Source organism: Cryptomeria japonica, chromosome 10, assembly GCF_030272615.1.
Source record: "Cryptomeria japonica chromosome 10, Sugi_1.0, whole genome shotgun sequence".
In the NCBI taxonomy this organism is placed as follows: Eukaryota; Viridiplantae; Streptophyta; class Pinopsida; order Cupressales; family Cupressaceae; genus Cryptomeria; species Cryptomeria japonica.
In genome coordinates this window covers 251,588,741-251,603,954 of record NC_081414.1, presented here as the reverse complement: position 1 = coordinate 251,603,954, position 15,214 = coordinate 251,588,741, and the positions used below count along the sequence as shown (strand labels likewise).

General features: G+C 36.3%; 1 protein-coding gene across 3 annotated transcripts in view; it reads right to left on the bottom strand.

The window, feature by feature from the left end:
* Window positions 1-12,369: 12,369 nt before the first annotated feature.
* LOC131059850 (vacuolar protein sorting-associated protein 22 homolog 1) overlaps window positions 12,370-15,214 on the bottom strand; it is a 63,650-nt gene continuing 60,805 nt past the window's right edge. For all 3 annotated transcript variants that reach the window (XM_057992897.2, XM_057992896.2, XM_057992898.2), the window contains 2 exons: window positions 13,248-13,337; window positions 12,370-13,130 (listed from right to left, as the gene is read on the bottom strand). In XM_057992897.2, the coding sequence (XP_057848880.1) occupies window positions 13,017-13,130; window positions 13,248-13,337 (204 nt within the window). In that variant the 3' untranslated portion in view covers window positions 12,370-13,016. The remainder of the gene's footprint in view (window positions 13,131-13,247; window positions 13,338-15,214) is intronic.

The following is a 15,214-nucleotide window of genomic DNA, read 5'->3' as shown; positions in this document are numbered from 1 at the left end:
AATCAGTTGTCAACAGATTATAGAACTTTAAGCATTAAAACCTTATTGCCGGAATACATAAACCAAATATCGGAATAGCATATATAACAGTTAAGCACAAATATAATCCATACAACATTTACCAACCATCCACAAAAGATAACACCAAGATTTGTAGGTGGAAAACCCGGTAAAGGGAAAAACCACGATGGGAAGCATACCCACAGTCAGATAATACTTTTGCAGTAAGTATGTGATTACAAAAAGAGGGGCATGCATATGCAGGAAGGCCAACAACCTAGAGCACACTACTCATCACAAAAGGAGCCTCGCTGACTACAAAATAAATCCAGACTACAATCCAAAAAGAAGAGTGAACTGCAAGAATAGTATCTACTATGCCTGAGTACAGTTCCGGTTAAGCTCAATACCGAAGGTCTTAAACCTCTTTCACCAACCCAATTCGATCACCTATGATCGACCAAAACCTCTGCATATGATTACAACCTTATTCGCACACAGATAATTGCATAATCCCTAAAACCATAAACTCGTGATCTACAAAGAGATCTTACATCATATTTATACCAACACGGAACCTAAACAATTAGGTCGGCCTCCTAAAAGATAATACAATAAATTCGTAACATAAACCCGCAATCCAATGATCAACTAAGCCGGCCTAAGACCAAAACAACATAACCCAACAGATCCAACAGGTAACGCATCGAGATCATCACCAACACGTTACATAAATCGGTCCATAACCTAGTAGAATAAGATAGCATTAGGTATGGTCGTAAATGCAACACCACCGATCAACGGGAACACGAACAAGATAACCAACAGCATCCTGAAAGCCATCTAGAAGCCGCACCAACACCACTTATCAAGTGCATCAAAAGATCTTCAACAAATCTCTGTCGGTAAAACCCTTATCGGTGACCAAAAGGCTTACTAGAACAAATGATAGCTCCTAAGTCATCAAATCCTGAACCAACTGATCGTGATATGCATCTGAATAGCATGAATGACATATCCAAACCAATTCCACAAACCAAAGCATATTGGAGCATACCGGATCAATATCATAATCCAACCGCTCTACCGGAACCTACCGGAAATCAGTAAACAACCAAAACAGCCGATTTTGCTATCAATGCAACACATAATCAATTCCTCCAAATTGCCAACAATCTCCCCCTTTGGCATTGATGGCAACACTAGATGTGAAAAACATCCAAGTGCCAAGAAATGCCAAACAAGTCTCCCCCAAAGGAAGACAGCCAACAATCTCCCATAAGATGATATTACAATGAAGTTAACAAACTCCCCCTGTGAATGATATCCCTGTTAAGCTCTGATCTCTCCCCTTTGACTGATATTTTGTTAAGCTCTGTTTTTCACATATATCTCTCCCCCTTTGACATCAATGCCAAAAATCCGACATAAACATCAAAGAAAAATTCATAAATACACTGAACCACACAACTGACTACTCCCCCAGAGTAGTAGCACCAACACATCAATTCGAAATGAATAGTAGCTTTGTAAATGCATATCTAACTTATGTCAATCAGCATCACTCAGGTCTCTACCGGAGGCGCAGAAACCCCCAATCTATCTCTAAAGTACTCAAATGATTCCTTAGGCAAGGGTTTAGTGAAGATATTTGCAATCTACTCTTTAGTGTTCACATAAACCAGTCTGACTTCATTTGTTTTCACCTTCTCCATCAAAAAGTTGTACTTGATAGATATGTGCTTTGTCTTAGAATGAAATATCGGATTCTTTGATATGTCAATAGCAACAAAGTTATCACAGTGAATAACTACCGGTTCATTACAATCCACCCTTATATCCTTCAACTTTTGCTTCATCCATAGAACTTGTGTACAGTTAGTAGCAGCAACAACATACTTCGTTTCAGTAGAAGATAAAGAGGTACATAATTGTTTCTTGCCAATCCATGAAACAAGTTTCTTTCCGAGAAAGAAAGCTCCACCAGATGTTCTCTTCCAGTCATCAACATCTCCAACCTAATCTGCATCTGTATATGCACAGTGTAAACCCATCATCTTTAGGATACCAAAAACCATATTCAGTTGTTCCTTGCAAATACCTAAAAAATCCTTTTCACTACACTCTCATGATTCTCTCTAGGATCACTCTGATATCTTGATACAATACAAACTGCATTCATTATATCCGGTCTAGTCTGAGTCAGATATAACAAACCTCCAATCATAGACTTGTACCTTGTAGGATTTACCGGTGTGGAGCAGTTCCTAGATTTTAGGGGATATCCCTAAATTTTAGGAGGTCATGACAGTTGCCAGTCGTGAGGTTATTCATGACCTTTCAGATGGTTTTAGTTTTAGGAGATTTGGGTGTGTTTCCTAGTTTCTAGGAGCATCCCTAGATTTTAGGGATGAGACTGCCAGTTGATCCATGATTTCCAACATCAGTCACAGACATGTGACAGGTTCAGTTCCAGGCTTTTGGTGTGTTTTGAGCTTTCTGTAGCTATTTGGGATATTTTTAATATATTTAAATATTTCCTAAGTTAGCGTTTTAATATTTTAAATAAGGCTATGTCTATAGCCATTTCGGAGTAATAAAGGGGTTTTTGGCTTCATATGGATTCGTATGCCCATGTGTTATAGCTCATTGGAAAGGTCTTGAACTTTTCTAAATGATTTTCACTTGCCAGGGTCCTTTTGGCGCTTGGAGTTATTTTATATTGAAAAAGTGGTGTTTTTTCTATACTTGGGCGCCCAATATTGGAAAATATGACTTTATATTAAAGCGCACTTTTCATATATCTTTAGGGTTCGATTTCAAAGGAAAGAGATATAAGGAGAAGGAAACCTAATTTCTCATTATCTTTTACATATTGAAAACGTGTTTGGTGCGATATTGCTCTGGTAGAGCAATTCTTCAATCTGGGACGCAAACCCCATGATTTCAATCTAGGATGCAAACCCCATGATTGGTATTGGCTGGGACGTAGCCCTCAAGTATTGATTGGCAGTGGATTCTTTTGGCATTGGCATTATTGGTCAGAGTGTATGTGCTATTCCTTGTGGAGATTTAGATTGCTTGGTGAGGGTTTCAGCAGGGTGGTTGAATTTCCTAGCTGGGGCGTAATTGTTTCAGCTTGATGCCACCATTACAGCAGGTACACTTTACGCTGGGAGTGGTGAAGACTTTCATTCAGCCATAGTTGGTGTTCTTGGTTTGTGTTCATCATCTACCCTTCAGTTGGCATCATTATTGAATGTAAGCACATCCCTAGTGCGTAGGGAATAATTTGGATATTATAAATCAGAAATCTGCCTGGTACAATTTGTATCAATTCTGATTTAATTGAATGTTCTTACTTGTTTCAGCTTCCTTCCTTATTTGTTGTTCTTTATTCATTACTTGCTTATATATTCAAAAAAATACAAAAAGAAACCAAACATTCTGCAACTTCTCTCTATTCTGGAAGACCATCAGCAAAATCACAGGAAAATATAGTTTATTATTTTAAAAATTACAACAGATCAGCAAGGGGATCCATCAAGGATCTTTCAGAAACCAAGCTTCAAAAGATATTTATCTAATCTTGCATACCAAGCTCTAGGGGCTTGTTTCAATCCACATAAAGCTTTCCTTAATCTGCAAACCATGTTTTTGTCATCTGAAAGTGAAAATCCATCAGGTTGCTCAATATAAACTTCATCTTCAAGATCTCCATTCAGAAATGTACACTTAACATCCATTTGATAAACCTTGTAGTTCTTATGGGCAGCATAAGCAAGAAATAATCTCACAGCTTCAATCCTAGCTACCAAAGCAAAAGTCTCATCATAATCAATTCCTGCCTTCTGAGAATATCCTTTACTAACCAATCTAGCCTTATTCCTCACAACTTGTCCATCTTCATTCAATTTATTCTTAAAAACCCATTTAGCCCCGATAAAATTCTTATTTTTAGGTCAGGGAGCTAAAGTTCATGTATTATTCTTTTCTCTGTGATCTAATTCCTCTTCCATAGCTTTCATCCAACATTCATCTTTACATGCTTCAATTACTAATGTTGGTTCAACTTGAGAAATTAAACATACCTAATTAGTTGCCAACCTTCTTCTTGTCATTACTCCTTTATTCTTGTCTCCAATGATCTGATCTTTGAATGATTTAACCTAACATACATAGGAGTCTTCTAATTTTCTGTTCCCCTACTCTGATCTTCAGTTACTGTTGAATTATCTGATATTGTCGGGGTAACTAGTTCAACATTTTGTTCCAATGTAGGTGCTACCGGTTCAGTTATGATCATTTCCACTGTCGGTTCTCTCTCATAAGTTCCGATTTGACTTATGTTATGCTCATCCACCTTGACATTAGTGCTCTCCACAATTCTCTGCAATCTTTTGTTATAACATCTATATGCTTTGCTTTCATTAGAATAACCAAGAAATATCCCTTCATCACATCTAGGATCAAACTTTCCAATGGAATCATCTCTTTTGATATAGTATTTACTACCAAAGATTCTGAAATACTTAACTGTAGGTGTATGACCAAACCATAACTCATAAGGTGTCTTATCGGTGTCTCCTTTGACATGAACTTTGTTGAATGTGTATATCATCATGCTCATAGCTTCTCTCCAGTAGACATGAGGCATATTAGCTTCCATCATCATAGTTCTAGCCGCATCCAAGATAGTTTTGTTCTTCCTTTCCACATTACCATTTTGCTGAGGTGTCTAGGGTGCAGATAATTGTCTTCTTATCCCATTCTTTTCACAATAACTATTAAATTCACCGGATGTGAATTCTCCACCCTGATCAGACCTTAAGCATTTAATCTTCAATCATGTCTCTATCTCATCTTTAGCTTTAAAGATCCCAAATCAACTGATCGTGATACGCATATGAATAGCATGAATGACAGATCCAAACCAATTCCACAAACCAAAGCATACTTGATCAATATCATAATTCAACCGCTCTACCGGAACCTATCGAAAACCAGTAAACAACCAAAATAGGCGGTGTTGCCATCAATGACAAAACATCAATGCAACACATAATCAATTCCTTCAATTTGCCAACAGACACCACCTCCATAATGTAGCCCAAATTTCAGGAACATCAATCCATTCACACTTGGGGCTCATAATGCAGGCCAAATTTCAAGATCATCAATCCATTCACCCTTGGGGCTCATCTATTTGGGATGGGTTTAATCTGCCTCTCCTTATACAGGGAAGAATTAGAATTGATTAAGTACTTAGACATAACTAATATATGTGATTGATTCCTATTACTATCCCATATTATGAATTGTAAAGTCAAATGAAACATATTGTACCATAGCTATAGGTCAACTTGCATCTTAATTAGATTTATTGTTAATATGATTAAAAGGGAATATCAATGCACAAGTTAGATACAGCATACCGGTTTGATGTCACGATAGTAATGGCAATATTCTGCCAGTAGACGTATAGGGTTTCCAAATCAGATTCTTTCGTTAATCGTATTAGAAACTTCCTTAATACTCCTTTGAACTCTTTTACTCATCCCTATTGTGATTGAACTAAGTCTCTCATTCTACCTATATCAATTTAGTCTTCTTCCCCTTTATATCCTAGCAATGTCTCTTCAAGGAGGTATCCCTTAGAAGAGGTAACCATTCCAAGAGACATGACTCTTGGTTAACTTGTGTTTTGTAATTGTTTTTTGTTTATTCACTGATTAGTGTTGTCTTTGTTCACATGTTTGTTGCCTTCACCTGTTGTTTTGGACTTAGTCAAAATAGGGCCATTGTCTTTAATTGTAGTTAACATATGCATCGGTGTTTCCCTTAATGTCATCCCTATTCATAATCAACCCCAAACTCACTGATCATTGTATATATGTTTCTCCATCACCTTTAGTTTGATATAGTCTTTGTTGCTAATTGATATTATCGTTGCTCAAAACTACTTCAGCTCATATGATTAACAAATACCATTCTATAACTATATATGCTTCAAAGGAGCTTTCTGATGGATCGGGTGAGGAGCCACCTATTGATCCTACTAGCATTCCTTCTGATGTTGTGACCTCACAGCCTTGTTATGCAGCTCATGTACAACCTATCGCAGTTCCATTGCAACCTCTGGAAGCTACTTGTGTTGCACCTGATGTGGTATCTGTTCAATCTTATGCGGCTTCCTTGCAACCTGTTGATGATTCTACTAGTCCTTTCCACACGGGCCCCCTTCTGAACAATCTCTCCCCTGATGATCCTAAGGATAGTATTACGTGGACGATTGTTCATTGTAGGTGGAAGGGGAGGTATTTCCCCCTTCCCCAAACCTTCCCCAATCAAGGCTTGGATGTTTCTATTCCTCCTTGATTCGGGTCAGTTTTGTTTTTGGTCTTGCAGGCCCCTTTGTTTGCCTACTTGACAAGGTCTGTTGTTTTTGCGATGTTGATAGTCACTGACTATGTTAAAGGGTTGGCACCCTAGTCAACGTTGCTTTTTAATCAAAAACAAATACCATTATATCGTTGATTGTACTAATAAATTGTTGCTCTCAATAGTCATGTGTGTATATATCATCATTTGTATTAACACGGGATGAGATTGGTGTTTGAGCACGATTTGACTTACAGAAAATTGTGAAATATTGAAACAAGACAATTTTATCTCACTAGAGATGGTGCGAGTATGGTTGTCATGGCAAGGACATGACAGTTTGCCCTTTCAAAAATTGTTTGTCCTCAAGCAATAATTGTTTTAACTAAACCTTTCCAATGGAGGATCCCTAAACTAATCTTTTGATCTTGTGATATATTTGGCTTTCATTGTGCAACTTTGATATTATCCCAAGACATATATTTTCATTTTAATTCAATGTGAGTTATCTCAATCAATGGTTGGAAATTTGTGAAGTATACGATTTTAGAGGAATCTTCTTCCTATTAAGATGAGGATTACAAGAATGACCCAAGTGGTTGATGTTTTCTATTGATGCTTGTCTTCTTTTACAAGATGCAGACATGAAACATTATGGTGGCTTCATAAATGATATCATTTTTCTTATCTAGAATTACTCAAAAACAGAATCTCTTCCTAGAGGGTAGGAATCTTACCTTGGATCAAGAACGTTGTTTAAGGGTAAGTGATCCCCCGTCAGGGATGTGTTTTATTGATTACATAAAATAGCTATGATAAGTAAGACAAATAAGACTATGGAATAACAAAGCTACTCTTCATCCTGAAATGGAGGCTTATGATGTTGGGGATTTGTTCACTAAATCTCATTGTTTATATGGCAGTTGTGCCCTAACACAATTTGTTTGAGAGATGGTAAAATGTTATGAGTTTGATAAATTATTATGTTCAATCATTATTTGTACTTTGAGTATGGTTTTTTGTGAGTAGCCTATCAGGATAACGAAATGTAAGAGATCTTGCTTGCAGTGGAATACCACCTTTATCCTTGTCTTGAAGACATCACGGAAAGTTTGGGCTTCTTAATCATAGATCTTTGTAAAACACCGTAAGGTACTTATTAACTTTCTCGAGAAAACAGGTTTTATGACAATATCTAAAAGTTCTTATAAATTTTAGATTGATTTGACATTTTCATAACTATTAAGCATAAAGTAATCATAAAACATGCATGTATGATCATGTTGAAAATGAACAAACATATAAATACATATGAGACACTAAGCATACATGAGAAAGGTACACATGTAAGTAAGCATGCATGAGAAAGGCGCGCATGTAAAACCTACATGGAGTAAACACGCAGAAATCTTATCAAACATGAAGCAATTGCAAGACTCAAAGCATTCATAAGAAGGCATACATAAAATACAAATGGGGTAAACTCAGCAACAAGGCACACATATAAAACACACATGCTGAAAACACATGATACATATATGAGAAAAGCACACACTTTCTGAAAACACATTAAACATGAGCAAATACATGCAGGATACACGGCATACAAAGTATATGTGTAAGGCTTGGAGCCTACACATAATTAAACATAAGGCGTAAAGCATTCATACAAATACATGAGCATACACTTATTGGAACATAAGGCATATAGATACACTTCATGAATGAAGTATACACACAAGTACTCATAAAACATGAAACATACATACAAATACACTCAATGAATAGATGTACAACATGAAGCATAAATGCATGTAAGACATGAAGTATACACATAAGCACACGTAAGGCATGAAGCATATATGTAAGACATGTAAGGCATGAAGTATACACACAAGTGCACCCAAGGCATGAATCATACACCATAATACATGTAAGGCATGTAGCATATACATGAATACACATAGCGCATAAGCATGAATTTGCTTAAGTTATGAAGCATTGACATGAATACATGTAATACATAAAGCGTGAAGCATACATAAATTCACTCTTAAGTTATGAGGCATACACGTAAATACACATAGTGCATGAAGCATACATATAACTTCACTACAGTCACGAAGCATACACGCAACACATAGAACATGTATACATGAATTCACTTAAGGCATGAAGAATAATTACATTAAGGCATGAACCATCCACATCAGGCCTAAAGTAGTTCATGTAAATACATAATAGGCATGAAGTGTACGCATAAAGCAAGAAGTATAAATACTCACAAGGCAAGAAGCCATAAATACATACCAAGCATGAAGCATACATTTGGAAGGTACACACAAATAGAGGTGCAATGTTGGCTTATTTGATTTTAAGCTACTTGAGAATAGTTAACCCTAATGGTATGGCAGTTACATAATTTTGTCCCGCAGGAGGGCACGATTATGCTTTGATACCAATTGTAATGTCCCCTGTTAAGAGGTTGCCAATTCCTAAAGAACAACATACATTACTACTTATTATGCTACATTAATCACATATTAAATAGCTATGATTGCTCATAGTACAACTAATATTGTCCTTATGCAAGCTCTAATCTTAATCTCTTCTAATTCTCAACCTTGGATGGGGATTTACTTGTCTAGGTAGCGATGACACCACCTCCATAATGCAGCCCAGATTTTAGGAACATCAGTCCATTCACCCTTGGGGTTCATAATACAACCCAGATTTCAAGATCATCATTCCCATTCACCCTTGGGGCTCATCTATTTGCGATGGGTTTATTCCATCTCTCCCTAACAACACCACGCCTCTCCTTATTGGGCGAAGAATTGGAATTGATTAAGTACTTAGACAATGGATATATTGATACCTCATTGTACTATGGGTATATATATATTCATATAAAAGAAATTAAACATAACTGATTTATGTGATTGATTCCTATTACTGTCACATATGAAACTATGAAATGTAATCAGATGAATCATATCACATCATAGCTACGTGTCAGCTTGTGTCTTAATTATATTTATTGTTAATATGATTATAAGAAAATATCAATGCACAAGTTACATACAACATACCGATCTATTGTCACAATAGTAATTGCAATATTCTACCTGTAGACATAGGGTTTCTAGATTAAATTCTTCTACCAATCGTATTATTACTTCCTTAATTCTCCTTTGAACTCCTGTGTTGATCCCTGTTGTGATCGAACTAAGTCTCCCATTCTACCTATATCAATCTGGTCTTCTTCCCTTTTATATCCTAGTGATGCCTCTTCATGGAGGTATCCCTTAGAAGAGGTAATCGTTCCAAGAAACATGACTCTTGGTTAACTTCTACTTTGCAATTGTCGTTTTTCGTTTTTTCTTTTGTTTATTTATTCCCTAATTAGTGTTGCCTTGTTTATTTCCTAATAAGTGTTGTCATTGTCTTTAATTGTTATTAACCTATGAATCATTATTTCCCTTAATGTCGTCCCTATTCATAATCAACCCCAAACTCGCTAATCGTTGTTATATTGTTGTCATTGTCTTTAATTGTTATTAACCTATTAATCATTATTTCCCTTAATGTCGTCCCTATTCATAATCAACCCCAAACTCATTGATCGTTGTTATATATATATAACAACGATTAGCTTAAGTTTGATATAGTCTTTGTTGCTCATCGATATCATCACTACTCAAAACTACATCAACTCTTATGATTAACAAATCCCATTTCGCAGCAACAGTTTGCTCCAGTTGTTGATTGAAACGTTGAGGGGATCTCCCAACTTGATCCTTCTTATGATGGTCCTAATAATAGTATTGCTTGGAGTGTTGTTCATCGCACATACCGATCTATTGTCACAATAGTAATTGCAATATTCTACCTATAGACATAGGGTTTCTAGATTAGATTCTTCTACCAATCGTATTATTACTTCCTTAATTCTCCTTTGAACTCCTTTGTCGATCCCTATTGTGATCAAACTAAGTCTCTCATTCTACCTATATCAATCTGGTCTTCTTCCCTTTTATATCCTAGTGATGCCTCTTCATGGAGGTATCCCTTAGAAGAGGTAATCATTCCAAGAAACATGACTCTTGGTTAACTTCTACTTTGCAATTGTCGTTTTTAGTTTTTTCTTTTGTTTTTTTATTCCTTAATTAGTGTTGCCTTGTTTATTTCCTAATAAGTGTTGTCATTGTCTTTAATTGTTATTAACCTATGAATCATTATTTCCCTTAATGATTCATAGGTTAATAATCAACCCCAAACTCGTTGATCGTTGTTATATATATATATATATATATATATATATATATATATATATATATATATATATATATATATATATATATATATATATATATATAACAATGATTAGCTTAAGTTTGGTATAGTCTTTGTTGCTAATCGATATTATCACTACTCAAAACTACATCAACTCTTATGAGTAACAAATACCATTTCGCAGTAACAGTCTGCTCCAGTTGTTCATTGAAACACTGAGGGGATCTCCCAACTTGATCCTTCTTATAATGGTCCTAATAATAGTATTGCTTGGAGTGTTGTTCATCGCAAGAGGAAAGGGAAAGGCAAGTGTTGAATCAAGTTTTGGGTGTTTCTCCTCACTCTTGAATCGAGTCTTTTTGGGCTGATACTAGTTTGGCATGCCTTTAATAGTGGTTCCAACTTGTTGGTAAAGGTTTGTCTGACTTGAGTTTGTTTAGGGTCAAACTCCCTTGTTTTGTTGTCTTTCTTTTTTCCACCTACGGGCTGTTTGTATATAGGGCCAGCACCCTTGTTTTGCTACTTATTTAATCAAAAACAAATACCATTCTATTGCTGATTGTAGTAATAGAACGCTGCTCTCAATAACCATCTGTGTATATATCATCGTTTGTATTAACTCGGGATGAGATTGGTGTTTGGGCACGATCTGAGTTATAGAATATTGTGAAGTCTTGAAACAAGACAATTTTCTCTCATTATTGATGGTGTGATTATGGTTGTCATGGTGGGGACATGACATTTGATTACAAAATCTATAAAATGCTTGCTACTCACTCATTTTTGCATCAATATGGACATTGGTAAGAAGCTTTTCCTTCTTGAATTTACGTATCTTCAAACTTAGGGGGTTGAGGAACAATGTATTTAAGAAGATTCCTTGATGGTATGCTACTACAAGGTTATAGAATGAAACATGTTACTTTGAGTGAGAAGGTACAACTTATGCTTCCTCAATCACATCTCATATTTTTGTGGTGTAGTGTTGGGGATATTTTGCCTTCTATTATTAGGTCTCAACCCACAACGACCAATTAGATGAAGGATAACAAGTAGGTAGTCTCAAATAGTCCTAGTGTGGGTAGCTTGTCAATGGCTAAGGAATTAATTTCCTCTTGCCATTTTGACCCTTTCAGATTTGGGCTCAGCTTCTAATCTTGGAAATTTCATCAAGCAAGATTCTTGCAAGGCTTAAAACGAGGTGGTATTGATGTTCCAAACTATTTGTAGCAGTTTGACTCAATATAACCTTAAGTTAGTCATTCTCTAATGTTTTAAAGTGGTTCCCTAGTTTACTTTTCTGTGTTGTACATTTGCTTTTGGAGTTATGCTTTATTATTGTTCGTCTATTGTTGCTATTTTATTGTTTTAGCAATGCTATTTACAAAGTTTTCCTGTGTAAAAGGGTTTGGACCCTTTCAAAAACCCACTTCCATTATCAATAACAGCTAAAAACTTGAAGAACTGGAGAAAGTGAACCACAACCATGAACAAACCAATGTCAAATGCAGAATGCAAAATCAATGATAAATAATTTAGTCCAGAGGCAATGTTACATTGTGACACTATTTGACATGGTTTTGGAGGTTTATTAAATGATAAATAATGGCTAAAATAATATTTCAAATCTTGACTTAGTCATTTTCCCATAGCAAACTAAATGATAGAATAACAATGAATGATGAATCTTACTTCAACACCAACATTTCCACCGGTCATTTTATTAATTTTTGGCTTATGTTCCATTCCTATTCTGTTATCTCATCATATAACAATCCCTTCTCTCAATCATCTGCATAAAGAACCTTCAGACTACCGTGGACCTTAGATTCATTGTTAGGTTGTATAAGAGTGCCTTATTTCCACAAAATGGCTCCTGATAGGTCCAAAGCGATTCAAGAGAAATGGATACATGCAAGGAGATCAATAATACAAGTAGGTGGTAGCATAAACGAGGAAGGCAAGAAGTTGGAATATAAAAAGGGATAGATTTAATATTCGACACTTTATTTTGGGAGGATGGTGTAAATTAATAATACAGGCCATTGTGGACATGAGATTAGGAAAGACCAGTCTCTATATACTTGAGCAACTATAAATCTTCTCTCAGAACTAAGTGCTGCTTTTAACATTCAAGATTATTCACATAATAACTGCAAATATTCATGTCACACAGCTATCTGTCGACCACAAATTTTCCCAAGTTCAAGGAAAGTTGAAGGCAACATCCTTGAGTTGCTCTTCCTTGGGACTGGATGAAGAATCCAAACCTTTGTCATGCAAAGCCAGGTGATGTTCACAACCTTTAATTGGGTAAACTTCAAAGTACATCAAAATTTTCACAAGGATATTGTATCAGCATCTGCAGCGCCGGAAAACGAGGAGCCTATACATGGAAACCAAAATCGTCTCTTACCATCAGGATGACCATCATCGATCATTGCAAGGCCCTCCTGCATTATTGAGATTCTTATTATGAAATAAGTAGAGAGAACTTTAGAACCAATCTTCACATGATACAGTGATGTTTATCTTTAAAGAACATGGCTCTTAATTGCATATTCAGTCACCTTAAGAAGAGTTTGAAGGGCATCAATAGCACGGCCTGAAGACCAACACAGCTTCCTCTCAACTTCCTCAACCATGACATACCCTCGAACCTGGATCATTAGAAGAAAAGTTACACCATGGTGAAACACTGAAACTTAAATCTTGATAGCTATTTGCAACAAGGGAACAGCTAAATGAATGCATTTTTTCTTGAGAGAAGATGAATCTGTTGTTACACTGCATAATGTCATATACCCTTTCAAATGCAGAAACTAACAAATATAAATTTTCTAGTTTAGGTGGAAAAATTTTAAGCATGCCACCTTGCAAATTGTAATGTCCCTCACCAATTCTGATATAATTTTCAGACTCTGACCCCTTGGAGAATTTTGTCAAATACTTGGCATATGACTGGTTCAAAGTACTTCAGACTATTCTTGACATTATAACCCTTTGTTTCATCAAATAGATGACTTGCAAAACATAAGTCTACTATCTAAGATGATGATGCAACTCTATTTCCTATTGTTTGATTCAATGACTTGGTATAGTATGCAGAAATAAAGATTACAGCACTGTCATTAAGACAAACAGTTGGCAAACATCATATAACAATGACTAAATGAGGGACAGCCTTATAACTCCTTTATGCATGAATCAAATAGGCTCATTACATTCATTCAACAAGTGTCCAAACACTTAGCCAATGAGTACAGATTTTCAGATTGTCTGAAGATATAAGACAGCCAAGACATACATGCAAACTACTGAGAAATGCAACGAAGATGTGTTATCTTAGAACCTGGTATAAATCGCCAAAGTGAGGCGATGAAGAATCAAGCAATATCCACTAACAGTGAGCCTCCAATGTGCAAGATTGAACAATGTCCAATGCCGCCCCTACTGCTGCAAGTGGTAGGTCTAAGATGTCAAAGTGAACTGCATACAAGGGCTCCAAATCACCTCCTAAACTAGTCAGCCTCACTCCCAGAGGAAAGCGCTTCACTCAATGGTGTGTCTCAATGCCAACTCATGAAGTTATAACCCAAATCGAAGGGTTCTTGATGCACAGGTCTGTTCTGATCAAAACACTGAAATATGGCCGAATCTATCACCAAAACTCTTCAAAGATATCACAAAAGAAATCGCCTTGCCTCCCAAATGATATCGCTGCCCTCCAATGTGGAATTTGATGCGCAAATGATGATGAATGAATCAAGATCATGGGATGGGTAAAGTCTGCTCCAGTCTGATAACTAGCCGCAACTTAATTTGATTCACCTACAAAATGCACCAAATAGCATCGCCCTCTTCCTTAGATAAGATTGCTGACCTCAAACATATGAAAGCTTGCATCTACTATGACCCAAGAACAAAATCGTGGCAATATGAAGGTCTGAAGCAAACTCCTCAAATCTGATATGAAAACTCCATAAGCTCAATGTGAAGAACTGAATATTCCTCACTCACAAAGCAACCCTTCAAAGGATCTTCCACCTCCTCAGTTATGCGGATCGAAGGGAGGTATCGTTCCCTAAGACCAATTCTGCGGACAACCCTTGGCTCCACAACTCAATTCAAGAAGATAACAAACAACTGATGCCAAAACACGTATTCCCCTCTTCTATTTATTCTTTTCATAACTCATCATAAGATACCTTCTAGAAGATTGGGGTAGGTACACTTTATATTATTTTATTATACATGTTATTTAAATGCACTTTTTTAAAAATATTATTTCATTATTATTAAGTGCACACGTCTCATGATACGTGTTATCCCCTTATATCACCAAAAAACCAAATAAAAATGAGATGTGAAGCCACCAATCTCCACCAAGTCGACCCTCTAATCAACTCCTTGGCCTACGAGGGTCAATTATAGGCCAACCTCGCGAATGTCCACGTGCTAAGGAGAAGGGGACATTACACAAATGTAGAAATTATGCATCATCGCAAGTGCTAATCAGCTACAAGATAAAAATGTA